Source organism: Amblyomma mixtum, chromosome 6, assembly GCF_055824585.1.
Source record: "Amblyomma mixtum isolate Tamu chromosome 6, ASM5582458v1, whole genome shotgun sequence".
NCBI classification, from domain to species: domain Eukaryota; kingdom Metazoa; phylum Arthropoda; class Arachnida; order Ixodida; family Ixodidae; genus Amblyomma; species Amblyomma mixtum.
In genome coordinates this window covers 94,053,915-94,080,173 of record NC_143017.1, presented here as the reverse complement: position 1 = coordinate 94,080,173, position 26,259 = coordinate 94,053,915, and the positions used below count along the sequence as shown (strand labels likewise).

Below are 26,259 nucleotides of genomic sequence, written 5' to 3'. Positions count from 1 at the left end.
GACCATAGCAACTTCGTAAGAGCACTTCAGTGACAGCTGACAGTCATTAATGGATTAGTGAAGATGGATTAATGGTTTAGTGAAGTTGTAAGCAGTGTTTTTGGGCTAGTGGTACAGTTCTGTTCCAGGCTGCAGAACTATAGCACAACCGGCGAGTCGGTAGCGAAGAATGCTGCATTTCATTGGCGTCAATCCAATTGATCGCACCTTAATTTTCCTGTTGTCGAGTACTAGGAGCGATGTTTGAGGGGCTGCGCCCTGAATTCGAACGCATTTCGCTCTTCTATCTTTGCTGATGACTAATAAGTTGTTAAGGTCCCATAATTTGCATCTTATAACACCCGGGTCAAGAATAAAGAGGCACACACATTGACTAACACCATGCTTTTGGAAAATACATCATCATCATGGATTATTTTCATGGCGCAAGGTCATCTATGGCCAAAGAGCGCCACGGCACAAGGTATTATTCTTCTACTCAGGGTGGAGTCAAAGATCTATTTCCCGTGCATTTCACCATAAATTAGCAGGACATCATACCAGGGGAAAGCTTGTACTATCGCGCTCAATATGAGTTGCAACACGCGGTCATCGACCGGGGCTCGTTCCGTGGTGTGCCTCCTCCAAACAGTTGCTCGGAATTCTGGGAGAAACTTTTTCCTGAGCGGGGGTGCTGTTGTTTCCTGGAACAGCAGTTTCTCCCAGAATTCCGAGCATCTGTTTGGAGGAGGCACACCACGGAACGAGCCCCGGTCGATGACCGCGCGTTGCAACTCATATTGAGCGCGATAGTACATATTGTATCCCCGGTGGGTACCCGGCGGCACTGGGGATCGAACCCCACACCTTCCAATTAACATCATGGAATTTTCTGCCTGCCACAAAACCAGCTTCAGACAGACAGACAGACAGACAGACAGACAGACAGACAGACAGACGGACGGACGGACGGACGGACGGACGGACGGACGGACGGACGGACGGACGGACGGACGGACGGACGGACGGACGGACGGACGGACGGACGGACTTGGTCGGACAGACAGACAGACAGACAGACAGACAGACAGACAGACAGACAGACAGACAGACAGACAGACAGACAGACAGACAGACAGACAGACAGACAGACAGACAGACAGACAGACAGACAGACAGACAGACAGACAGACAGACAGACAGACAGACAGACAGACAGACAGACAGACAGACAGACAGACAGACAGACGGACGGACGGACGGACGGACGGACTTGGTCGGACAGACAGACGGACGGACGGACGGACTTGGTCGGACAGACAGACGGACGGACGGACGGACTTGGTCGGACAGACAGGCAGACAACGGCTAAATGCGGGGAATCATGGGCCAGGGAAAAGCTATAAGCGGATGAGAGGATTTTTATCAGCAACAGGAAAGAGAGAGAGCGAGGAAGAGAAAAGGCAAGGAAATTTACGAGAAGGTGTTCCGGTTGGCTGCCGTCAATGGGGGAAAGGTATCCTGATCCCTCAAGGGAACAGGAGAGGGGTGAGGAGCACAGCCGCCATCGGCCGCGCAAGTATGTCGCTCTGAGATGTTTTGTAAGCTTAGTGACAGGAGGGCATACCTTCGGCAACGAAACCGTCGCTGGCATACAATGGCACAAAAGTATACAGTACGCCAATGAACGTCTCATTGTTGGAGGTATAAGTGGTCCCGCCTACAGGCAGCTCATCAATGCTGCTGACAGAGTGGCGAACACACGTATTGGCTGTCAGTTAGAGATTCGAGCTGATCGACGCTGGTGAGCGAATGCACCCGTCACAGTAATTTGCGCTTCAGCTTGAAGTGTGGGAATATGAAGCAACACTATAAGGCCATTGATAGACTCAGGCGGGGCCACTCCACTTAATTTGTCCGATGAAATTGCGCTTGGCACAGACAACACAAATGACGAATGGTGCGAGTCGAGACTAGCAGCCTTCAAATCAAACTATGTCCCTCAAGAAGAAAAGAGGGGGACAGGTAAAAGCCGCCGAGCTGCGGCTTGATCAAGCCCGGCCCTGTTTATGTACAGTTCAGCAGCAGTTTTAGTGGAATACAAGAAGCGACATTTTACTGAGTTTAGATTTTCACACTTCAGTTCAAGAATACATCCTTGCGGTGCGCCGGTAACGACGTTTTCAATATTGGAATTGTGACTTTTATGACTTATCTTTTGAAAACATAGGTAGTACGGAGATGGAATGAAAGTTATTTGTGGTATGTATGTGTATGTGTATTTATGTTTATGTAATGCAACCACTTCTGCAATCTGCATATTCTTGGCAAAAGAGCTGTACTACTCTAGAGATAATCGCATATCTTATTCATAGCGTAGAAGATACATCGGACAGGGCAGGATTTTCGCGAAATGCACCATACAAGGTGAGTTCACTGTACTGACTTGTTCAGGGCAGACTGGAGCCACGCAGCCGCAGAGTTTGATTAGGATATATCCAGGCCAAGTACGCGATGGCTTTTATGTTGCAGAGAGTTCGAGGAGGTTTCAAGGCGACGGAAACCTCGAAACGCTATATTGAGCACATCAGCTTTCTTTTATTCTGAGCACAGCTCCGATAGTCGCGCCAAATCAGAGTGACATATTAATGACGAGTAATTGTCGGCCTGCAACTTCTACGGTGCCATGTTGCAAAACGAATAAAAGTATAAAGCGACGTTAAAGAGCAGCGGAGAGAACACCGACCCCTTGAGCACACCATGAGCCGAGTGAAAATGTGCCCCATACTTTCCTCCTAGCTTGATGGAACTATGCGTGAAAAAGATCCACATGAACGTGCACACCGCGGATGGGCGGTGTCGAAAAGCACAGAATGTGGAACATAGCATTCTGGCTGATTGTGGCTATCATTGTACGCTTGCATACCTTCGCGACAATGGCTTGCTTGAGAACTAGCGGTAAGTGATTCTGCACCTGGTTCCCACAGTAATTTTGCTAAACAATAAAAATAATATTGGCAAACAAGGTGGGCCGAGAGAACCAACGTGCAGCCCCACATTATTCTCAAGTGTGCGTATTGATTTTTACTCAAGTGTGCGTATTGATTTTTAACGTATAATTGGGCATTTAGAGTTTACGTTCTCGACCGCCCAGTGGCACTGTTTTCTCTTCCACGTCAGCGGCCGGGAACTGGCTGAGCCCCAGGCCGCTGTCCCAGGACGCGATTGTCGTGGGTCGCCTGGGCGGCCGCGTGGAGCTCGCCTGTGGGGCGGCCGAGCCACGTCAGGAGAGCGGCGACGACGACGAGCCTTCGTTGCTCCTCTGGTTCCACGAATCGCGTCCTGCCACGCCACTCTACAGCGTGGATGGCAGGCACGCAGTACGCGGCGGCGGGACCGGCATGGCTGACGCGCAACACAGCATGGCCGACGTGTGGGCGGCGCGTGCCTACTTCAGCAGCGTGTCGCGCACGCTCCGCCTCGACGACCTGACGCCCGAGGACCAGGGGAGGTACCGGTGTCGCGTGGACTTCCGCCGAGGGCGGACAAGGACCTCGACGCTCACTCTGGTCGTTAAAGGTACGCACGCATTTCCGGGTGCCGTGTACCGAAGAAGGCTATGATGATGACGTTATTTTGAAAAAGAAATGTGGCTCCGGTTTCGGAGCCTCGGAGAAGTATTTAAGAGGAATCTTCAGCGCTTGTGGTGTTTTGCTGAAGCGCGAGGCAAAATATTCTACGAACACATCCCAGCCGAAATCAAAAGGAAAAATGGGCTTGGCTAGGGCATTGTAAGGCGCAGGTAAGATAGCCGCTGGCCCTTAAGGGTAACGGAGTGGATCTTAAGAGAAGGCAAGCGTAGCAAGGGGCGGCAGAAAATTAGGTGGGCGGACGAAATTAAAAGTTTACGGGGATAAGGTGGACGCAACTGGCAAAGGACAGGGTTATTTGGAGAGACTTGGAAGAGGCCTTTGTCCTGCAGTAGGCGCAGCGGGGCTGATGATGACTATGAGGAGTGAGAAAATGTTTGCAAGACTGTAAGCTCATCGGGATTGTCACTCGAGTGGTTGTGTTCCTCTTCCTGTGTTTGAGTCAGTTTCTGGGCCCTTCGGCCTGCCCTGGAGCTTGAACTGAGCCTGATTTCTGATTTCGTAAAGGGTCTGCCACTTTACTTCAGAGTGCAGAAAAATTCTCGGAAATGGGTGCTGTGAACTGTAGAACTCTGAATGCAAAAACCGCAAGCATCAAAGTTCGTGGTGAAATATTTCGGAAAGAAAAATTGTCTCTGGCTGCTTCTAATGGGTTAGCCAGAAGCCCACTCACCGAGGTATTCGGTGCCTTTGGAGCGTGGTATATTGTCCTATTCGTTAAACAGTTATCCAGGTCGCGCCACAGCCATGTACGCTACCATGTGTGGGCCTCTTTGACAAAGTTAGCAAACAAATCCTTTTATTTCATGTTTCGAGGTTTTCGGGCTAGACACTCCACAGAAAACAATTTCATGCAGTCGCATTAAATTATTAAATATGTTGTTAGATGCGGTTCATATATCGGACGCGTATAAGGCTATTTAAGGAGTACTTTTGACGATCTTGCGTGGTGCAGGACCCCATATGCATTTCCATGTCCTGTATTTGCACACAGCGTACATTGCCACCCTACCCCTATCCTTTCTTACTATCCCCCCCCCCCCCCCCCCCCCTCCCCCGTGCTTTTGCTCTCCCTGTCCTTCTATTCTCGCTAGCTGCAGCTCAGGGGCTTCAGGTTTCGATGGCAGATGCCGCGGCTAGCAACATCTTTCGTTCTATTTTTATTTTTTATTAATAAATTGCCACTAACATTTAAAGATAGAACCAATTCACATTACTACCGATGCTGAAATAAACTACTCATTTTAGTGTACTGCTGTACGTCTCAAGCTTTTGAATCAGTCACAAACAGGTCTATGGCACTCGGTACTCGTTCAGAGGTCCTCGTGTCTCGCAAGTTTGACAAGAGCGCCTAGCCAATGGGGTTCCGGACTGAGAGCTCCACCCGCCGCTACAACCTCCTAAACAATTTCATTAAAATATTTTCACCAACCCACCTAGGTAGTTCTCCTTCAGTTAGTAGGTATAAGCTTGTAATGAGCAGCAGCAAATTGAATCAGTCACAAACAGGTCTATGGCACTGTGTACTCGTTCACGGTTCCTCATGCCTCGCAAGTTTAACAAGAGCTCCTAGGTAGTTCTCCCCCAGTAAGTTTATATGAGTTTGTAATGAGCAGCAGCAAAAAGAAGATTAGTAAAAGAGGACTAATATAACATAAATTATAAATGATTGCTGCAAGATACTTCCAAATATGTGATGAAAGTTGAGAATTTTTTGGTACTCTTAGGCGTTTCTGCAAAATTACTTGTTGGAGGCTTTCGCCTCGTATGCTGGGCTTGCGGAGTTCGATCCCTAGTGTTGCTCGGTACCGAACGGTTCTCCAGTGGGCACACGCTTTCACATGGCCTGGTGGTCGCCAACTCATGGAGAAAATGGGCCTTTGATCCCTCCTCAAGAAGACACAGCACTTTTCAGGCAAGCTGTCTTTCCCTCTATAAAATCAAATTGTCATCATCATCACCCACTGGTGTCTGCTGTTTACACGCAGTACACCTCAAAACGTTTCCCAAGATTGATTCTTGCAAGCATTATATTCTTGTTTTAATGACTATGTTGACTTCCCACGAATGACCCAGGCAAGAAGTACGGGTATCGCAAAGACGTAGGAGTGCCTCTAGATTTTATAAATATGAGGTATGAACTGTCATTGCAGTTTCCATGCAGTTTACCATTGCGTGCATAGACAGGGAAGATTTATAGAGCATTGCAGCTTCGAACCTCGCACATTCACAGGCTGTAAAATCCTCAGCCACATACAACTGGTACTTCAAAATGCGAGGGACTTGCCGAAGTGCCGAAATTTTCAGTTCGCCGTGCTTTTCTAGTATACGCTTAGAAAGCCCGGGGTCCTCAGAATGCTCCGTTCCCCATTCACCATGCGAAAAAAAAGGATGCAATTGACGAGAGCCATTATTCATACGTGAACGTTTCGAAATCACACGAAGAGGAAGAAAATAAACCAACGGGTGAAAAAGTTCCAAGTTACGTCACGCTCGCACCTTCTTCCAACGAAAGGCGCCCTTCGGAAAGGGCGCGCAATACGAGTGACGCCTGGTGTCAGATTGCCGAGTGGGCCGCGGGAGGAAGAAAAACAAGGTGACGACGACAATGATAAAGACAATGGGCGCAGCGACAGCGCGACATTCCCACTTTGACGCGATGGCGGAAATAATGCGGCCCTTCCTCAGCCCACCTCGCCCTGTACCGTCCCTTCCCCGCTGCACGGACGGCGTTTTTCTCCTTCTGGGCGCTCAACTTTTGCCTGCTGAGCAGCGCCGGGCAGCCCGACGCCCGCTACCCGACGCTCTGTCCCGAGAGGCGGCTTGCATCGATCGACAAGTGGAACCCTTGTTCCCTAGTTGTGAAGCGGGCTTCCCTTCGCGACAGTGTTTGCTTTTTCCCTGCCGGAGGGACTGACTGCATGCTTCGCGTTTCCGTCGAAGCGCCGGGATTGTCTCAAGCCTGTCAGGCAGGTCGTTCGAGTGAGGGTGGCGGTCAGGCGGGAGTGAAAGCTGAGAGAACGGACCGACGTCGGGTGAAGAGGTGCGCGAAGCTGGTGGAAAGGAAACTGGGAGGAGTGCACGTAAAGCGGCGATAGAATGTATGTATACACGTCCAGGAAATCGGGCAGCGCGACAACCTCTCTTTCATCGCTCAACCGGCGCTTTCTTTATTGTTTTCGCTGATCGAACATGGGCCCCGGGAACGGCTCTTCTAAATTCCTCGATTCCTCCCAGACGTCGCTTTCACGCTGTACACAGTCTTTTTTTGTTTGTTATCTGTGCTGGGGACTTGCTCGAATTCAATTCTCAGACGCGTAGCTTCGACGCCGGTGGAGATTGATGTCCCGTAGAAAGACGACTAAAAAATGTATAGACATAAAAGAAACGATAGCCTCTTTGCAGGAGTAGTGAACAAGGACGTGAATACGCAAGTATCGCAGTCGAGGAAAAGACGAAAGCCTCGGAACGTTAAATAACAGGGACCAAAAACAGGCCTCTCGTTTTTCGCCGGCGACCGTAATGAAATAAGTGTTCAGCCGAGCCAAAATGCGGCGACCTCTGCGCGTCGGCCTAAACAGGAAGAGCTTCTGATTGGGACACGGCTCGTTTTTCTTGCTCCGGTGAGAAAGAAACACGAAACAAAAAATGGCACGCGAAGAAAAAAAACGAGCGCGGGTTACTTTCAGGAAACCGAGTTGACTGAGTCGGGCTCTCTCTTGGCTTGTTTGCAGTGGCGCCCCACAATGTGAGCATCGCAGACGAGCTCGGCGTGGAGATGCGGGGAACTGTGGGGCCCTTCAACGACGGTGACTCTCTGGCGCTGGTCTGCACTGCCCACGGTATCGGAGGCGAAACGGAGGGGTGTGTAGCGTAGAGAGCGCCACCAGACATCTGCCCGAGTGCTTTGATGCTGGACAGACATCGGGTTACAGGCCTTTTTCTGTGGGCTCCAATGGGGGACAGGCCAGGGATCGCAAAAGGGCTGCAGTGTTAGGCTGAAGGAAGTTAGTTGGCTAGCGCGCAAAGAAGGGAAGGTAAACAAACTGCAGAAGTAAGGATATACTGGGTGTTTCACCAAAACTTTACACAGTTTCTAAAATTACGCTTTTTCAGTTAGAACACAGCTTTTTTCAATATTGCATTGTCAGTGGGGTAGTACATGAAAATGCAGCCAGGTATGCTTAGAGGCTGGTTAACTTTTTAACTATTTTAGCCTTTTCGATTAGTTACGAACACTGAAGAGGTTGCTTTGCCTGCAAGCTTCTCGAAAGCGCATTTATCTTGGCGCCATCTAGCCGAAATTTGTTGGTTTGGTTTATGGGGGTTTAGCGTCTCAAAGAGACTCAGACTATGAGAGACGCCGTAGTGAAGGGCTCCGGAAATTTCGACCACCTGAGGTTTTTTAACGTGCGCTGACATCGCACACTACATGGGCCTCTGGAATTTCGCCTCCATCGAAATTCGACCACCGCGGCCAGAATTGAACCCGTGTCTTTCGGATCAGCAGTCAAGCGCCATAACCACTGAGCCACCACTGCGGCAAAATTTGTTGGTTCACAGCGGCGAAAGTAACAGTGCTTTGGAGATTCTAAAAACTGATATTGGACATTACTTGCCATGGGCTACACGCTTCTCAATAATTAAGTGGCTTAACAGTAACAGTTAAAAAATTACCACTTTAAAATTAGTTAATCAGCCTGCAAGTTGGGAAGTCTTAGCTTTCCTCTGATGTACTACAACACTGGCAACGCTATGCCGAAAAAAGCGTCCTTCTAACTGAAAAAGTATCTTTCAAAACTGTGCAACGTCTTAGGTGAAACACCCTGTAGAGATAGATTACCAGGCAAGAGAAGTATCAACCAGTGATAGGCAATACCATGATTTGGAGGGAGGCCTAGCGCGAGAGAAACGAGGCCAAGGGAGGGACACAGGATGACCACAGATAACTACGCATAAGTTAAACGGAGCAAAACCTTGCAACTTCAGTGTTGACATTTGCTGTTCTGACCAATAGCGTTAGAGCCTCATGTGTCAACCAAATACCTATTCAGCTTGCTTAGGATTAAACGCAAGAGTGGATTTTAAACGCAAGAGTAATAAAGGAGCAATTGCTCATTAGCATCCGCCCAAGCGGAGCCATACGGCTACAAAGGAAAACTGCAGACCTTCTACAGAACTTATATGTTGGATTAAAATTTATCCTGGTTGAGGGTTTGAACTCGGGACCACTGTCGATCTGCCAACTGAGCAAACCGGGAAGGCTAGCATATGGAAGGGCGAGAGCGAAGTTATCGAACTGAGCGAATTTGAAGGGTTCGAAAGCTGGACCAGGACGAATTTTCTTCAACTACGAAGATTCTGTGTAAGCTGTATAATTTTCCTTTCTAGCCGTATGGCAGCTCTTGGTTGGATTCCAAGAGTAATTACTCCTTGATTACAAATCTGCTTCATCTTGGTGGATTGCCGGAAACATTTCACCAAAAAAGTGAATTTTATGCACCGAAGTGAGAGCTAAGTTAAGTCCCAACTTTTCAGTGCCTCGCAAGCGTAGTTCACTCCTCGTAAATTTGGTTTTGCATCTGCACATCTGCGTTTCCAAAAGGACGTCCTCCTCCGGAGCTGTCGTGGTGGCAGGATTCGAGGCTCATGCAGCACAACAGCTCGTCCGGTGCGGCTGATGGCGATGTCGCCAGGAGTGTCCTGCAGATCGACCCACTTCAGCGGAGCCATCTCATGGCGCGCATAAGATGCAAAGCTCGGAGCGGTGACGAAGAGGAGGAAGCTAGCGTCACCCTTGACATGAACCGTGAGTGGAAAGCGGCCTGCGTTTAAAAGGGGCTCAAACAGCTTCCGAGGGGAGCATGTAAACTCGCTCAATCACTGCAATGTGCTGTCATGAACACCTGAGCCAAATAATACCCTTCTACACGCAGCAGAGAACCCGCAATCAAGCGCGAAAGTTCGCGAGCCCTTCCAGACGACTTTTTCATGCTAGCACCCTCCTTCGTCGCGCGCACCTGCGTATACAAGTTGAGAGATGGCTATTGGTCAGATTATTTCAGACGACAGGCAGCTACAATGACCGCGGCCAATAAGCCGCGAAGCTCCTGCGGGCCAGGAAGCTCCGCCCCCGGAGGTGGGGCCGGTGGATGAGCGCCGACCTTCCAGTGTTCATACAGTGACGAGAGGAGAAGGAAAAGCATGAAGACTCTTCAATTGAAATTTTGACTACTGATAACTCAGCTTCTACAAAGCGCATTTTAAGAATTCTTTGTGGACAATGTAAGTGAAACGGGGTGCCTTAACATCCCAGCCTCACCGCAACTTTATTAGGGCCCTTTTAGAGCCCTTCTAAAAACAACCGACATAAGAATGCTGAACTGGGCAAGTTGGAGAGGATGCATGTTTGGAAAAAATAAGCGCGAAAGAGCGCGCGAAGAAGCGCGAAGAAGTCCGTGTTAACTTGCTTCCGTCCCGTTCTTCTTTCGCGCTGATTTTTTCCCAACATGTCAACCGATATACCCTCTCCTTGGCCCGCCACCACGTAGCCGAACTCACGCATATGAGACGGACGGGAAGTGGCCAGAAAACACGCCAGCAGTACGACGGCGATCAGTCAGTGCTCTTGAACTTTATACATGTGCGCAACTTTTCAGGTCAATGGTATCAAAACGGCCAAGGCAGTCGCAGTAAAGAAGGCAGGTCTGTTATAATGGTGTATTTCTTTGTTCAGTTCCATTCTCTCATTCGCTCGAGTCCAACTCCCATCAATAAGCGCAACGGCCAAAGCGCCCTTATTAAACGCATGAGAACTTGTTGAACATTTCCAATCACATTTCACGAACGTATCTTCCACGACTGCGCAACGAACCACCCTGTGCCAAACGTCAAACTTCTGAGGAGACAGCGTAAACGACCCAACTTTTTTTTTTAATGTTAAAGCATTAATAGGCCCATAGGCCAAGCGGTTACTCTTCAAATCTATTAGCTATTTCTGCATGTGGTCGTGAAGGTAGTATTGTCGGCCCTTTTGTGTCCATTTCATGCCTCCATGATATTGTCAATATTGGTCCCATGAGGAAATTTCTTGTTTGCGCAGATGAAGTTACGTTGTTATTATCTTGAAACATTAGAAATGCGCTAATTCCCAGAGCGAATAGGACGCTTGTAAATTTAGACAGATGAGGTGGACACAACAAATTAAAAATAAATGTTAGCCAAAGAAAGGCTATCGTTTGCAGCCCGAAAAAAAAAAGCATTGACACGCATACAATACTGAGTTAACACGTTTGAAATGCTTGGAGTCTATATCAGCAAAAATACAGCCTGTGACACGCAGGCCACGTCATGACGAAACTGCCTAGCCATAGCTGGAATGACGCATACGAACAGATATATTTTACCACCAATGTTCGAACTTCTTTCGCACAGTGCACTATTTTATTCACAAATGAATTATTCTGATTTAGTTTAAGGAAACACAGCGAAAAACAATTTGCAGAGAGGCGTTACTATGCAGAAAAAAAATGTGAAGAAATGTTGCAAATATCATCAGAGGCCACCCCTCCCGCCCTTTGGGAAACATAGTGTAATGCAAATAGAAGAACTGTACAAGTGCATTTGTGTTTACTTGATGAGCTTGAAATAAGAACATGCATCCCTGCGTAAAAGGCTGCATCTTATTGCAGCAGAAGCGCTCACCCATGGCGGGTAAAACCTGCAGGACCGGTTATGGATTACAAATGTTAAACAGGACAGTACCACTGCTTTAAATTTCTTTTACAGGCACGGTATGACGCTGCAAATGACTTCATAGTTGATATTGAAACTGTTTAATACCCGTGCCACACGCGCACAAGAAATGGCAGTAAATGCTTAAGGCCTTAAGTTTGTTAATGCCATTATGTTCGGAGTTGGTGCTACACATCCAGATTTAATGCCATTATCGAAAGTGAAGATGAAGATAACGCTTGCAAGGCAGTCAAAAGTTTCATTTGAATGTCAACAGTGCTAATGAGCACAATATACCGGTAATGTTGTTCAAATGTAATGTAAAAATGATTTTCCAGAAAATACGGCCGTTCTTGCTTTACAAGTCGACAAAGTAGCCATAAACTCGCGTGTCGGCACACAAGTCGAGAGTACCTGTCAAAAAGGCTGGTTAATATGGCGCTCTTCGCATCGAAAACGCGGCATATACAGATGCTTCATCTGAAAAAGTTACGAATCAACCATTTGCTAGTGGTTATGAAGTTGTTACTCATGCTTTTCTGCGTGTGGAATGGGAACGAGAGTACGCATTGCACGGGCGAATGAGTTGTGGTGAACTCAGTAGGTCGCGAATGGCAGTAAGGCTTATTCCATTAAATTTATGCGTGTGGCACCCCACGAATGCCATTAAAACTTAAGGCAGTAAGCATTTAATGACATTAAATCTGTCCGTGTGGCACGGGTATTACTCCACCGAAAACCTGTTGATTGCTACAATCTGGCATGTATTTTTTTCCCTAATTTGGTATTTTGTGACAGCAAATTGACTGAAAGAATTTTACAGAGTGTTAAACAAGCCTGACAATTCTTTCAGTAATTTTTGTAACTCATGTGATTGCATCTTTGTTTTATTTAGATCTGTACTTTTCAACATTACAGGCATTTTATGCAGTTGTTAGAGAACTGTTTTTTTTTTTCTTTTTGAATTAAGGTGTTTCTGTGTTTCGTGAACATCTTATTTTTGCAGCGTCATCTTTCGTTGCTGTTTGTCTTTCGCTGTGACAAGTCATTTTAGTTCATATGCTTTTCTGGCAATCAGGAAACCAGTCAACCTGAATTTCCAGCTATTTTCCTGCTTACCCTAACTTCATCAGTGAAAAATAGTAAATTATTGTTATTGTTATTATTAAAAAATAAGTGCCAAACATCGTCAACTGGGGACCGCGCAAGAAAGCTGGTTATTTTTCTTGGGGCTGTGGGGAACATGGTCGCTTTGCTCTGCTATTGTGTTGCAAAATACGGCTAATTGGTGCCAATACGTCCACTACACTGCTGTTAAATGCGAACGAGCTCAGCTTTCGACTTTTCGTTGCTGTGCTTTTACCAATGAATATGCGGCTTCCTTTACTTACATGCTGCCTTATTCATCTTTAAATCTTCTAGCCGCCGCGGTGGCTCAGTGGTTATGGTGCTCGGCTACTGACCCGAAAGACGCGGGTTCGATCCCGGCCGCGGCGGTTGAATTTCTTTGGAGGAGAAATTCTAGAGGCCCGTGTACTGTGCGATGTCAGTGCACGTTAAAGAACCCCAGGTGGTCGAAATTTCCGGAGCCCTCCACTACGGCGTCTCTCATAGCCTTAGTCGCTTTGGGACGTTAAACCCCATAAACCAACCAACCAACCAACCAACCATCTAAATCTTCTGCTAATTCGGCATCTTCTTCACCTTATACTGCCGCAGAGCCTCACTAGAACGTTTCCACGAGGAGAGAATTATCTGAGGCGTATTTTCGCTGCTTGAAATAAAAATCTAAATAATTTTATGAACAACCTCTTTCATAGCCTCAGCTCTCCAACACGCTAATCACCAAGCTCTGATATCCTCAGATGAGGACATGTAGAGAATGGTACCCTGCATTTATTAATACTGTCAAGGTAAAATTATATTAATATGGTTCTGACGACCAGTAAATTTTTTTTTAAAATATGTTCTAAGCAAATGTACAAGCAAATAATTAAGGAATGACAGACATCAAAACAGGCACATCTCAATACGTCTTTGATTTGTGTCGTGCGATACTTTTCTTGTTTTCAAACTCATCCGAAACCACAGAAGTGTAGTAAGGGTTGCAATAAAACGGATGGTAGTTTCCCGTCTATGCGTTTTCCTTCGTCCATTGCGCTGTACTTTTTAAATGTAATGAGGGGGCCTTTATGCACCGATTTCACTGTCGATCGCAGTGACTGTCATGAATATAAAACTTAAAAAAAAAAAGATATTATTTGTCCTCATTTCAGGACACCAAGACCGAAACAGTTAAACGCTTCTAAATAACCACCCTCAACAGATCTACAGCCGTGGAAGTTGATCTGTTCTCCAGAAACCTGTGCTGATAGTCAGCTATGAAGTTGTATTTGTCTACAGAACGACTAAAGCATGTAACCAATAATTGCTCATATGCTGCATTAAGGGCACTAAGTATTGATGTTGGCTCGTAGTTGTAATATCAAGCTTACCATCTGACTTACCATCTGTAACCCGAGCGACACGCAGTGCTCGCTCTGGGGCTACGGTCATTACATGATTCCATCGCCATCCACCATTTTGTCTTGTCTTCATCGACTTGCCGTCATGTAACAATATATATCCCAAGCCATATATAGCCATATATATATTCAAAGAATGTTGGTTATTTTAATGACACTGATGTGATTGCGCTTTTTGTATTTTCGAGGTAAGGTAATAATTATAATAAGATGGTAATATTTTGTACTTTCGAAGTAAGTGGAGTTTAGATCTATAAATTTTATGCTTGATTCCATTATTGTCTTGAACTCTTTATGCTTTCTTCGAGGTTTCTTCGAGCGGTGAAGTGATGCGCCACTGCGTTGGGAGGTGGCGGCTTCTGTCACAGCTACCGGCAGTGATTGTGCGACCCACGTTTCCCTTCCCGAGCAACCTCTCGCGCAGCTGGCACGACGCTCCTTCGAACTTATCCCGGTGTACCCGAGTTACTTGCCCGAGCTCTAGTAGTAACTGGGGTTGCTAATCAGCGGCGCAAGATCGTACGTAGGCTGACAAGATTCCTGGTCGGTGTTGGTGAGCGTATGAGTGCTTTCGCATTAAGACAACTTCGAACCTTACGAGGGAAAAAATATACCGACACCGACGAATCCTAACGGCCGCATCAATCGACATCGTTACAACCCCGCATGCAGTAACCTTTCGTGACCGCGCTTTGCAGTGCGCCCCCTGGGTGTCGCCATCGCCGCGCCGCCTAGCGTTCTCGTGGCAGAGCAGCCGGCGCACATACGCTGCGACTCTTGGGGCTCCCGGCCTCCTGCCAACCTGACGTGGTGGAAGGGCAGCCGCCGGATGACGCGGAGCCTGGCCAAGTTGGACGAGCCCAACGGCCGCACCAGCAGCCTGCTCGCCTTCACGCCTGCTGGCGACGACCACGGGCGGAGACTCCGCTGCCGGGCCTCCAACGACCGCGTGCCGGGCAGCGCGATCGAGGACACGCTTCTCCTAGAGGTGAGGACTACGGGGCGCGCCCGTTCATACCCGGCGAATTGTCTTAAAGGCTCAGTTTAAGGCATTATTAGCCCACGAAAGTATGCGATCTATCTTTAGGCCTAGGCGACGCTGACTCACGCCGAGTGGTGGCGGGGGAATTTCTTTACCCAAAGATCGTATAAAGAAGTCGAAAATAGATAGAGCTGCTTGTTGCGCAATAGAGAAACTATAGGAGGTCAGCTAGCGATGCCTACAAAAGGGACACGAGACAGAAAAAAAAAATTGCACAATGCGCGCGTGTTTTTGATCCTTTATTTCATCCAGTGTCGTTTTGTAAGTGTTAATGACTTGAGAGGATCGATCACCAACTACCATGATCACTGCACTCGCCATGATTAGCTTGGCGTGTAGGTGATACTTTTTTTTGTGCCATTAAACAAAGATGGAGGCACATGTTACGGTGGGAATGGGGCCGCCTTGCGATGGCATGCTAAGAGAAGTTGCTGCAGAATCGTCGTGGCGACATCCCAATGCTTTCATCTTGTTTCATGGCCTGAAAGTTTTCTCATTAAGTTATTTTCTACAATTTTCACACAGAGGTATAGGACACCCGAAAAAATTGTCGAAAAAATAACTGGCTCTTAGTTCAAAAAGAAAGCTACCAGCTTCCAGTTAATCAACGAAAGCAAGCGGCGCAGAAAAAAATGACCAGAAAGCATCGCGAACGAGCCAGGAGAGTAAATTGAACTAAGGCAAAAGATGATCCTGGAACAGTTCAAGACCGGGTAGCCAGATACAGTTATGTGGAACGGCACACGTACTCTGCAAAAATGAAAAAAATCCGGAAAAGTAAATTACAATAGAAGACGCTATCACTGCATAAGTAAATGCAAGTTATCGCATCCGAAGAGGACGCAGATTAAAATGGAACAGCAGTATTGGGTAATTGGCCCTAGAGGTGAAGTCCCATTGAAAAGACGCCGATGTTTCGTTCCCTCGACTTTGTCCTCAACTTGGATGTGCAGGTCGAGTTCGCGCCCTCCGTTCGCTTGCGCCTGGTGGGCGGATCCGCGGTGGACGAACGCAGCGACGCTCGACTCGAGTGCAGCGTCCGGTCGCATCCGGAGCTCATCGAGCCTCTGCGCTGGCTCTGGGAGGGGAGGCCCCTCACCCTCCCGGCGACTCCAGGAGAACAACGCACAGAGAGGAACGGCTCCTTGCACGTGCTCACGCTGCTCGGAGTCTCGAGGTCCCAGACGGGTCGCTACGCCTGCCTGGCGAAGAACGCCAGGGGAAAAACTCTGAGCGCATCCGTCGTGCTGCACGTGCGCTGTGAGTTCACACATACCACGCTAATGGGGCAGGGGGGGGGGGGGGGTGGTTTGGTTTGGTTTGGTTTGGTTTATTGGGGTTTAACGTCCCAAAGCGATTAAGGCTATGAGGGACGCTGTAGTGAAGGGCTCCGGAAATTCGACCACCTGGGGTTCTTTGACGTGCACTGACATCGCACAGTACACAGGCCTCTAGAATTTCGCCCTCATCGAAATTCGACCGCCGCGGCCGAGATCGAACTCACTTCTTTCGGGACAGCAGCCGAGTGCCATAACTGAGCCTCCGCGGTGGTGGGAAGAGAGAAATAAAGGATTCGCGATTACAAAACTAACCTGCTCAAGCCCCGCATGCTGAAGAAAATTCAGGGAAACAGCGCAAGTGAGGCTCGAACAGGATGCAAAAAGTCGCAGTGTTTCACATTATTACGCTTCGCTTTCATATCCGTTAGCTTTCGCGCCGTTTAAAGTTTTAATGAGGCAATTAGCCCGTGTAAAAGTTCTAAATGTACGAAAAAAATAGTATTTTAACGTAGTTAAACCAAGTAGACGTGCGAGAGCATGTGTTTAGCCTGATTGGCTCACGATTTGGCTTTGCTGGGTTGTCGGCGCGCCTGGCGACGATATTAGTTCAATAGACAGTTGATGACTACGATCTGCAGTGCACAGTGCGAGAGTGTGTATATTAGTTCGGTAGTAGTACTTGTTGAAGAAGTTGACGATGTGCAATGCACAGCGCGAGAGTGTGTTCCAGTTCAACACAATGTGCGATTGGCTGCTGCGATAGCATAGTAATATTGTGTGCCCATAATAAGTTTGAATCGGAGTTGCACTCACTCTTAGCTCTGTGTTGTTCACTGCCGTTTTTCTAGTTCTTTGTTGGTTAGATGGGTCGTACTACGATTTATTATCTATTTGCTCCGAATTTACTCTTTTCTCGTGCTTCGTTGCTTATGTGTGTTGACGTGCCACTGTTTTCTAATTGTTTGTAGGTAGCACATGTACATAAAACATTGCATCATTGTAATAAATACCATGTAGAAGAAAAAAAATAACAGAGTGTTTTCGTGTGGTGGCCAGCGAAACTGATCTGTTCGCGCTACATGGGTTCGAATCCCAGTCGCGGCAAAATTTATTTTATTTATTTATTTACGCAAACTGGATGAGCCTGTTAGACTTCATGAAGTAGTGCTTTCGCAATAAAACTTTGAGCACTGTCAAACGCCATCTATGAGAAAGGTGTATAACGGGTTTTATATAATTATCATTCGCAGTGTTTATGAAATTTATCTTGGTATTCGCTAAGCATAGGCATTGTACAAATGTAGACATTATTTCTCTGAATACTTTACAGACGTGCATGCCGTATTTTACGTGCACACATCACTGCATATTACAAAAGATGACGTTGGAAGCTGCAATTTGAAAATGCATCAGTTCTCGCAAGATCAAGAAACCGCCGAAAGCATCAGGTAATTCAAGCATAACATACAGTCTTGCAGACTAAAGTAAATTTAGTAGTGTTCCGAAGCGCAAGAGGACTGCTGACATGGTGCACTGGCGGTCCCAAAAGTTTTGGATGCCACTTGACAAGGTTCTAGATCCAATGGACCACTGTTGCTATAGAGCTCAGGAAAGCGCAACAAACTCATGATGGCTGCCGCGTCATGCTGCTGTCACTTTATATATAGAATGAAATTGTGAGCGTTGGCGCCGAACGAGAACCTATATTTACGTTCACCGTCGCTGCTTTACGCAGACAAAAATAACTAAGGGTTAAAGTAAATTAGGAGAAGCATTTCAAAATTATCGTCACGGCATGTGAACGCTACGTCTGCCGAAAATTTTGCATCAGCTCATCAAAGAACAATAAAATGGACTGAAACATGGTTTAGTATCTTGCATCCCTTTTTACTCCCACATAGGCGTATTTGTGTTTAGTGTGTACGGTCACGCGTGTGATCACTGTAGTCAACAAGATGAAAAAAAAACTACTTTTTGGAGCTGCAATGGCTCGCAAACCTTTACACTCGACGGTAGGCTGTATGCGAGGTCCACGCGATAACCGCACGCCGTGGTGTTCGCTCGAGACGCAGACGCACCGCGTTGTGCACCCAACCAACGACGCGAGTACCAGGCGACGCTGCACCAGCCGGTGCTGGTGCGCTGCCGAGTGGAGGCGGAGCCTGCGGCATCCACCCTCTTCGGATGGACATTCACCAGCGGACCACACGAGCAGCCGCTCACGTTGCTGGACCACAGTCGATCGGCTGGGGGCCTCGAGAGCCACATCAGGTACTCAGCACTGCATGCTGGTCTATTGTTTGTTCATGTATAGAGAAATTCAGAGACGCTATTGTGACAGGTTTAAATTGGGGAAATAAATGCTCATTAGCAACCGCAAAAGCGCAGCCATTAGGATACAACTGAAAGATATACAATTTGCAAAGAACTTACGTGGATTTGTCAGTCCGTGCATCAAACCTGGGATCGTGGCCTATTAATCGGTGTCATTCTCCCAAATACGCTAACTGGAACGGCTCGCAGACGACAGGGCGAGGTCGAATTCATCAAAAACTCGGGAATGGGAGCGATGTTAATTCTAATATGTTGAGGGGAACCCCATTTTGGATGACCCGAAAGACGCGGGTTCGATCCCGGCCGCGGCGATAGAATTTCTTTGGAGGAGAAATTCTAGAGGCCCGTGTACTGTGCTATGTCAGTGCACGTTAAAGAACCCCAGGTGGTCGAAATTTCCGGAGCCCTTCACTACGGCGTCTCTCATAGCCTGAGTCGCTTTGGGACGTTAAACTCCGTAAAACCAAACCAAACCAAACCCCATTTTGGAGTGCCGCATTTACTAGCACATAGGTCGACTTTTTTTTTTTCTTCACACTCACAAGTTTTCTTTACGCACTTTTGCAAGTTTATGTCGCTATTAAGGCGCTTGCACTTTAATGTCGCGTCGTTCACTTATCGGTGACATCGCTTTTATAGGGTTAGGCTAGTCAGCGGCGCATTTCAAGTGGTCGTTGCAGGCCAGTACTGCGCATGCGCTGTAACCATGGCAACCGGTTGCCATGGCTGTTACGCAACAAAGGCAACCATGCCAACCGGTTTCTATGGTTTTCAAGCCCCGAGCATGTCATGCTCGGCGCCTAACGCACCTTTCGCTACGTATATCCTAGCCTAGCTGAGCTAAGCCACAGCAAATTTTTAGTTTCCCCTGTCGTTAACTCTATGATTTCTTACAGAGTCAAGTAAGCGGATAAAGAATTCATGCGATTCCAACATTCTTCGTCTACTTTATCTTGAACAACCGCAGAGAGTGTGAGCCTAAGATCGGAGCACTCCGTTATATGATATTAAAGTTATGCTAAACACTCGCCCTAGCGTGAACTGTTTTAGTGTCTATTTTAATGAAACAATGAATCCCTAACTGGATATACTTAAATAACCGCGCGTGCTGCTCCAGTCCAAATGCAACGGCTACCGCCACAGCGCATGTACCTTCTCAGTCACTGCTCCTATAGATTGAGCAAGTGAGAAATCTTGCACGACCGAGGGAGCCACCAACGCCACGCTTTGGCTCTTTCTCGTAACAGGCAGTCGCTTTACCGTGCACATGCACAAAACTTCGCAGTGACACTTAGTTACATCGTGTTCGCAATGGGACAGCATTCGAACCTGCTCATGGTGGGCGGATGAGATTAAGAAGTTTGTGGCGATACCGTGGCTGCAACTGGCGAAAGGCAGGGTTAATTAGAGAGACATGGGAGAGGCCTTTGCCCTGCAGTGGGCGGAGTCAGCCTGATGATGATGATGATGATGATGTCTTTGCCAGACGTGACTGATAGGGCTTGTGAGACCCAGCTTGTTCTTCGCGATCTCTTCCCGCAAACCACCTGGCGCCAGCCATGGTTGGTAGGTGGCACGTGACGTCACCTACCACCTGGTGGCTAAGTAACGCCGCTTTTTTTCCAAATGAAGCTTCGAAGCAGGTCATGCCTTTGCCGGACGTGAATGGTGGGGCTTGTGCGACCCAGGTTTGCTCTTCCCGCGCAGCGCTCTTTCCGAGCTCGTCCCGTACACCACCTGGCACTGTGGGCAGGTGGAGAGGTGACAAGTAACGCCACCTGCTACCTCGGAATTATGTCACGCCGCTTTTTGATCACGATGGGTCTTCTAATGATATCACATTATAATTTGGCAAACTGGCAGGAAGTTACGAGTGTAGGATAGAAAAGGCAATGTAGTATCCGTGTACACACGCAGCGAAAACGTTATACGAAGAGCAAATTTAGCGAAGGACGTTTGCTCGCCGTCTTTCCACGCAGCCTGGAACAGATAGGCGCAGCCTAATTCGGAATGCAAACTCTATGGTGTACCATAAAATCTTGAGCAGTGTGCTCTAGATCCAAAGAAATACAGTTTTTCTGCGAAGGTTCATTGCACAAAAACTTGACAGTGGGTGTATGCTTTAACGATCCTCTTCCTATGAAGAGCTATCCATTTCTAGTAACGACACGGACGCATCTCTCAGACGGTCGTCCAGCGTCTGATGAAGGGCGGCAGTGGCGAAATGGAGGAGTGCACGCGTATGCGCTCAGTCCACCTGCCAGTTGCAGCGTTGTCTGCTAGTCTGTTCTGGTGACATGTCGCTCGTGTGCCACGTGACCAGAACAGCCAAGCAAAAGACGTTGCAACTCGAAAGCGTTCTGTGCGCATGCGCGTGCACTCCTCCGTTTCGCCACTGCGGTCCTTCATGGGAAGAACGACCATGTGGTAGACGCGTCCGTGATACTGCTTTAAAAAAAAAATCCGAGAGCAGTACACGAGCCACTCACGGGGTGCTTAGCAGCTGCTGCCAACTCAACCCAATGTATGGCTGTCCGCACTGCACTGCAGCTACGTGCCCCGCAGCGAACTGGACTACGGCACCCTGGCCTGCCTGGCGAGCAACCCCGTGGGCGCGGCCGAGGCCCCCTGCCTGTTCACGGTGCGGGCTCCGGCGCCGCGCTGCCGGCTCGCCCATCCGGGACCCCGGCTGACCTGCGTGACGGCCACTCCCCTCGCCCAGGGTGCCACCGTGGTCGTCCAGCTGAGGGATGCGCGAGGAATGCTCAGGGCTTCGCTGAGGTCCGCACAGCCGGCGTTCCTTGTAAGGGTTACCGCAGTTTCTGCAGCAGTATACCGGGGTCATTAATTTATTTTATGGGGAGGGAGGAGGGTTGTGTATTACTGAATATATTTTTACGTGCCACACCAACGCGTGAGCTAGGAGACATGCTATAGTAGAGGGTTGTCGGTTGATTTAAGCTAACAGGGTTGGCTGTCGTGCATGAAAATCGAGTCGATGAAAATTTTCACCTTTCGCTTCTGTTTCGAATCCTGCGGCAGGGACTAAGACATCTTTCTCCCCGCCGAAAATGAGACACCACCGCGGTTGAAAGGGGAAGACAAGGAAGGACAGTACATGAACCACATTGCAGTATTTCCTTTCCATACCACAGCAAACGGGCAGCTATGAAGCACCCGGTATGTCTGGAGTGAAAATTATTTCAATCACATGGGGTCCTTTAATTTCGTAAGAAATCTCCTTAAACTCCCCCATAGAAATAAGGCCGCACGGAAGTGTTGAAACCTACCTCCTAGCTCTCAGTAGCAGGACGCCGTATTAAAGTAATAAGGAGACAAGGCACACCAAAATGACGAAAAACGAGCGCCGTTGCCTGCTGATGAGCATCCAGTATGCTGGGGCTGTGGTGATGTCATTTCGCATACAAAATATATCTCGTCCAGCTGTTGCTATCAAAACCTATAATCTGATATGTTAAAAATGCGAGAGCCAACTCGAAACATTGTGTGCAACTGCGGACGGGCGAGAATAGTGAAAGCCGACAATTTTAACCGAGTGCCTCAAGGCTCAGCACTATGTTCAGAATTTTTCGTCTCATACAACTCTGTTGTGCCATAATGTCTGCACGCCGCGAAACACACAAGATCAGGATAAAAAGAGCGATAACGATGGGCGCCTACTACCAGTAGTGTTTATTCGTAGGTACACACGATGGTTGATATGGCGTGATATGGCAAGTGGCTGGAGATGTTTTTTTTTTTTTACGACTGAACTGACCTCATGGCGTTAACCACACAAAATTAAGGATCAAGCTAGAAATCGAGGAAGCAAAAAAGCAAACGTGAAAAACGGCAGGGTGACGAAATCCTCCTCATTCCAATCTTGAATGAACCAGAAAGAGAGCTTAAAATACAAATATATACATGATAATTGTAGGGGACACTGGCTTTACGCAAGAGTAGTAAACACCTTCATTCAGTTAATGGGAGAGGGAAGGCAGGATGGTGGGTTTTCTGGCAACACATGCATAGTGAACAAGGAGGAGGGAACCTCAGGGTGTTTAGCCAATGTTTAGACAAGAAGACTTGTCTTCGTATGGGCAAAGCGTTCATCATTGGCTGGGTTAAATAGGGCCTTTACTCCGGAGAGGAACACCCGGTGAGGGGAAGGCTGCGTTGGGGGAAGAGCGTTAGGATGGATGTCAACGAGGATTAACTTGATGACCCGACAAACTGCGATAAAGAAATACTCCAGCTCAGCAGAAAAGAATCCGGGGGCTTGGTAGGGTGGAGGTATAGCAAAGTGGCTTCAATGGCTGTGTCCACTTATGGTGAGCGGCGACAAGTAGCGTGATAAGACTGGTTGGGTTGACATGGAAAAACTTTGGCTAAGCACCCTGAGCTTCCCTCTCCTTTGTTCTCTTTGTTTAATTGAACTGAGTGATTCAGGAGGAGCAATTGACTAAAGACCACCTGAAGGATAATTCCACCTGTACATAAACACTACCACCGCCATCATCGCCAAAGAGACAAGCAATCACATTTATCAACCTCACAGACCAACCACTTTCCAGCCCTGGGCTGTTTCAGTGTGCTACAAGAGAGGAACTTTGCTACTTTAGATACTAAGATTAACTATAAAAGTAATTTCCTTGATCCTTTTACTTTTACGGCTGATGGCAAATGGCGTTCGGCTTCTCAATGCACGGAAACTCTCTACTTTGTATGCCGCTCCATTAGGCGGGAAACAGGAGCCTAAACTGCGGTTTTAATTGCGAATTCCACGCGATAGCAGTTGCAAAATTGCACTTGCTAGGACACTCCCTATTGCATCGCTTTCGTGTGTGTTTTTCTATGCCTATTTCATCTTATATGCATTTCCCCATTTATGCTGTTGCAGAAAGATTCCTTGAGGCTATTGAAAACTACACACTACTAACTTCTCACTTTAATCGCTCTCTGTAGCTGAAAGGTCCGGCTTTTCATCAACAACTGGTGGCTACTGCGTTCGTGTTGAGTGCCTCGGGACAGCGCAGCGCCACCTCCAATCCAGTTCTTTTGACTCCGACAAGCCTTGTGGAACATGGCGTCAGCGAGAACATCAACAACGCGATAAGCACGCGGCAAAGCTGGAGAGTACTCCAATTCGCCGCGTCACTCTCGTACCTGGTATCACTACTTGTGTGCCCCTAGGCAGCCTGCAGAACAGTAGAGACTAAGCGACCTCCGAAAAAGGGTCAGCCAAAGACTACCCTCTGGTTACATGAGCACGATCAATAGTAGCTCACTTTGAAAGCGATGATACGTGTACAACGATTTCAGAGCATTAACAATAAGGCCAACGTTAAAAGTTGTCGCCATCAAGCACTGTTCATATTTTTGATACGTACTGTTGCGTGGTTGCATTGTTTATATTACATGATTTTTTTTAAAATAAACATTCACAAATAAAAAATTCGTCTCTTACTGCGTCAGCGTGAAGAGCAAGAGCAAATGGCAAGGTGAGTTTCGCGGTTATGTACGGGGATCTGAGCAGCCTTCTCACTCACTAAGTATAGGAGGCACTGTACTATGAATATCCCTGCTTGTTTAAACATCCACCTGTTCAAACGGCACAAGCTCATTCATAGTTCCAGAAACAAATTTAGCAATGAGACATCATCAGACCGCGGGCACAAACGCTGTTTTTTTTCCTACTTTTCCCTGCACCCTGTCGGCAGCAGATACCATCGCCGTGTTTCGGAAACCGCCTTCCTTGAGCCTGTATAATTACTCACGGAAACGTTTAAAGACCTATGTTCACGCGGCTTCAACAGCGCCTAAATGAATGCACTAACCACGATGCTATTTTTAACCAGCCTTGTGGAATTTACGCTCTTTATCATGCCTCATTTACCACACCCAAAAGGGTATCAGTACCTTCTTCTTCTAAGTTCTGAAGGAATTCGTATGGAATGTTTTGTGTCCCGGCGTCGATCGTTGGCGCGCTTCTTGTATAGCAACCATTAGCTCCAGTGTGTTAGTGCTCATCCCGTCTTGTCTACTGCGTCCTCCGTCGGGAGTAAGGCGGGAGACTACGCACGATGTGGGAAGATAATGAGTGCTGCGTGATTTAAAAACTCCTGCGGTATTAACTGTAGGGCAAGGTGAAGACATTCGGTATGATCTTGAACCTGCCAGCCCTTATGCATGTCTTTGGATATATATCGGGGTTAGCTATGCCCTCCGCCTTTCTCTACCACCTGATAGTGTTTAGTGTTAATATGGACTATCGTCGAGCTGCCTTTACGATGGTTGATTGAAGTCTACTGCTGTCCTGGTTCTATTACCGATTACATTATCAAATACCTCGTAGGCAAAGCATCTGTCTGTAATTTCTCAATTCATTGTCGTCCCCTTTCTTACTATTAAGATAATGTCAGCACTCTTCCAAATTCAAGTACGCTGGAGGTCGCAAGGGTTTGCGTATATGGGGGGGTGACAGACCCCGTGGCATGCCTCGTGTGTCAAGTTGTATCTGGCATGGTTATGTTAGGACGAGGTTGGCAGAAATCATGCGGCGGTGAAGGAATTCCACTAAGCATACAAGGGTAGACGTGCAGGCTAGTTGGTGAACCATGATTATTTAAAACAGCGCAAAAGACAGGGACACAGATAGAAAAGACACACACAGCGCTGTTACCTTGGGATATGCACCTTGATCTGTCTTCTTCTGGAACCTTGCTGGAAACCTGTCTCACCAGCGACAGGAGCTCAGGTGCTGTCTTCTTTGTGTCTTTTCTATCTGTGTCCCTGTCTTTTGCGCTGTTTTAAATAACCACTAAGCATGTGTAGATTTTGGCGCCGCAGTTGATGTGGCTCATGTTTTCAAAGATATAGTGGTGCTTTACGTTATCAAAATCCCCTTTGAGGTTGAGGGCGAGAATTATTACGATGAAGCGGGGTTCGTAGAGGGTTAATGGAATCTTCTTTAAGTTTGAGGAATATATCCTGGGTTGATAGGCCGGGACCGAATCCGAACGTGGTGCGGGGGTATCGGTCATTATCTACAAGATGTCGGGGGTCCTGATGTGGACCGCCTTTTCCACGACATTCCCTACGCAGGTTGTGAGAGACATGAGTCGTATATTGTGACATTCATGGGTTCGGCCGGTTTTGAGATGAAGTGCACCTCCTTAGTCTTCACTCTTCTGTTAGATCGCCCGGACGCCAACAGGTGTTGTTGTAGTTCGTTAGCTGCGTGAGTGCTGCCCCGTGGAAGTTGGCGAGGAGTCCCACCGTCGTCTGGTCTTTCCCAGGGGTTGTGCTTCTGCGCATGCCTAGAATGGCGGCTGGTACGTATTTCATGGACGGCGAGGTCCGCATCGAATTCCTGGTTTGCCTGTCCCGTATAGGAGGGGGAGGCGATTTTGGGTATCCTGTAGTGCGTAAGTATTTCTGCGTGATAGTCTGCATCAGAGGGGTATTGCAGCCTTAGGCTTGGAGGTCCTTGGCGAGGTTTTTGCATTGTTTGCTTCGGCATTCGAGGGGTCAATGAGCCATCTGAGCAAGCTCCATATGTTAGGACATGAGGTTGCTACACTTGTGTGGCCTTCCCACGGAAGTAATCGGCGGGAGCCTACAGCAAGCTGGGTTGTCAAGATAGGTTTTGAGCGTGCGACTGTGCTTATAACAAAGTTGCCTAAAGTCGGATGGCCAGGAAGTGTAATTTGTTA

General features: G+C 47.7%; 1 protein-coding gene across 1 annotated transcript; it reads left to right on the top strand.

Moving 5' to 3' along the window:
- Positions 1–2,392: 2,392 nt before the first annotated feature.
- On the top strand, positions 2,393–23,948 carry LOC149339727 (hemicentin-1-like). The gene is made up of 9 exons (XM_089550981.1): positions 2,393–2,406; positions 3,134–3,558; positions 7,364–7,471; positions 9,235–9,438; positions 14,587–14,876; positions 15,884–16,190; positions 18,283–18,481; positions 21,095–21,347; positions 23,510–23,948. Exons 1-9 carry the CDS (start codon positions 2,393–2,395, stop codon positions 23,735–23,737), a joined length of 2,028 nt encoding a protein of 675 aa, XP_089407107.1. The 3' UTR covers positions 23,738–23,948.
- Positions 23,949–26,259: the final 2,311 nt, after the last annotated feature.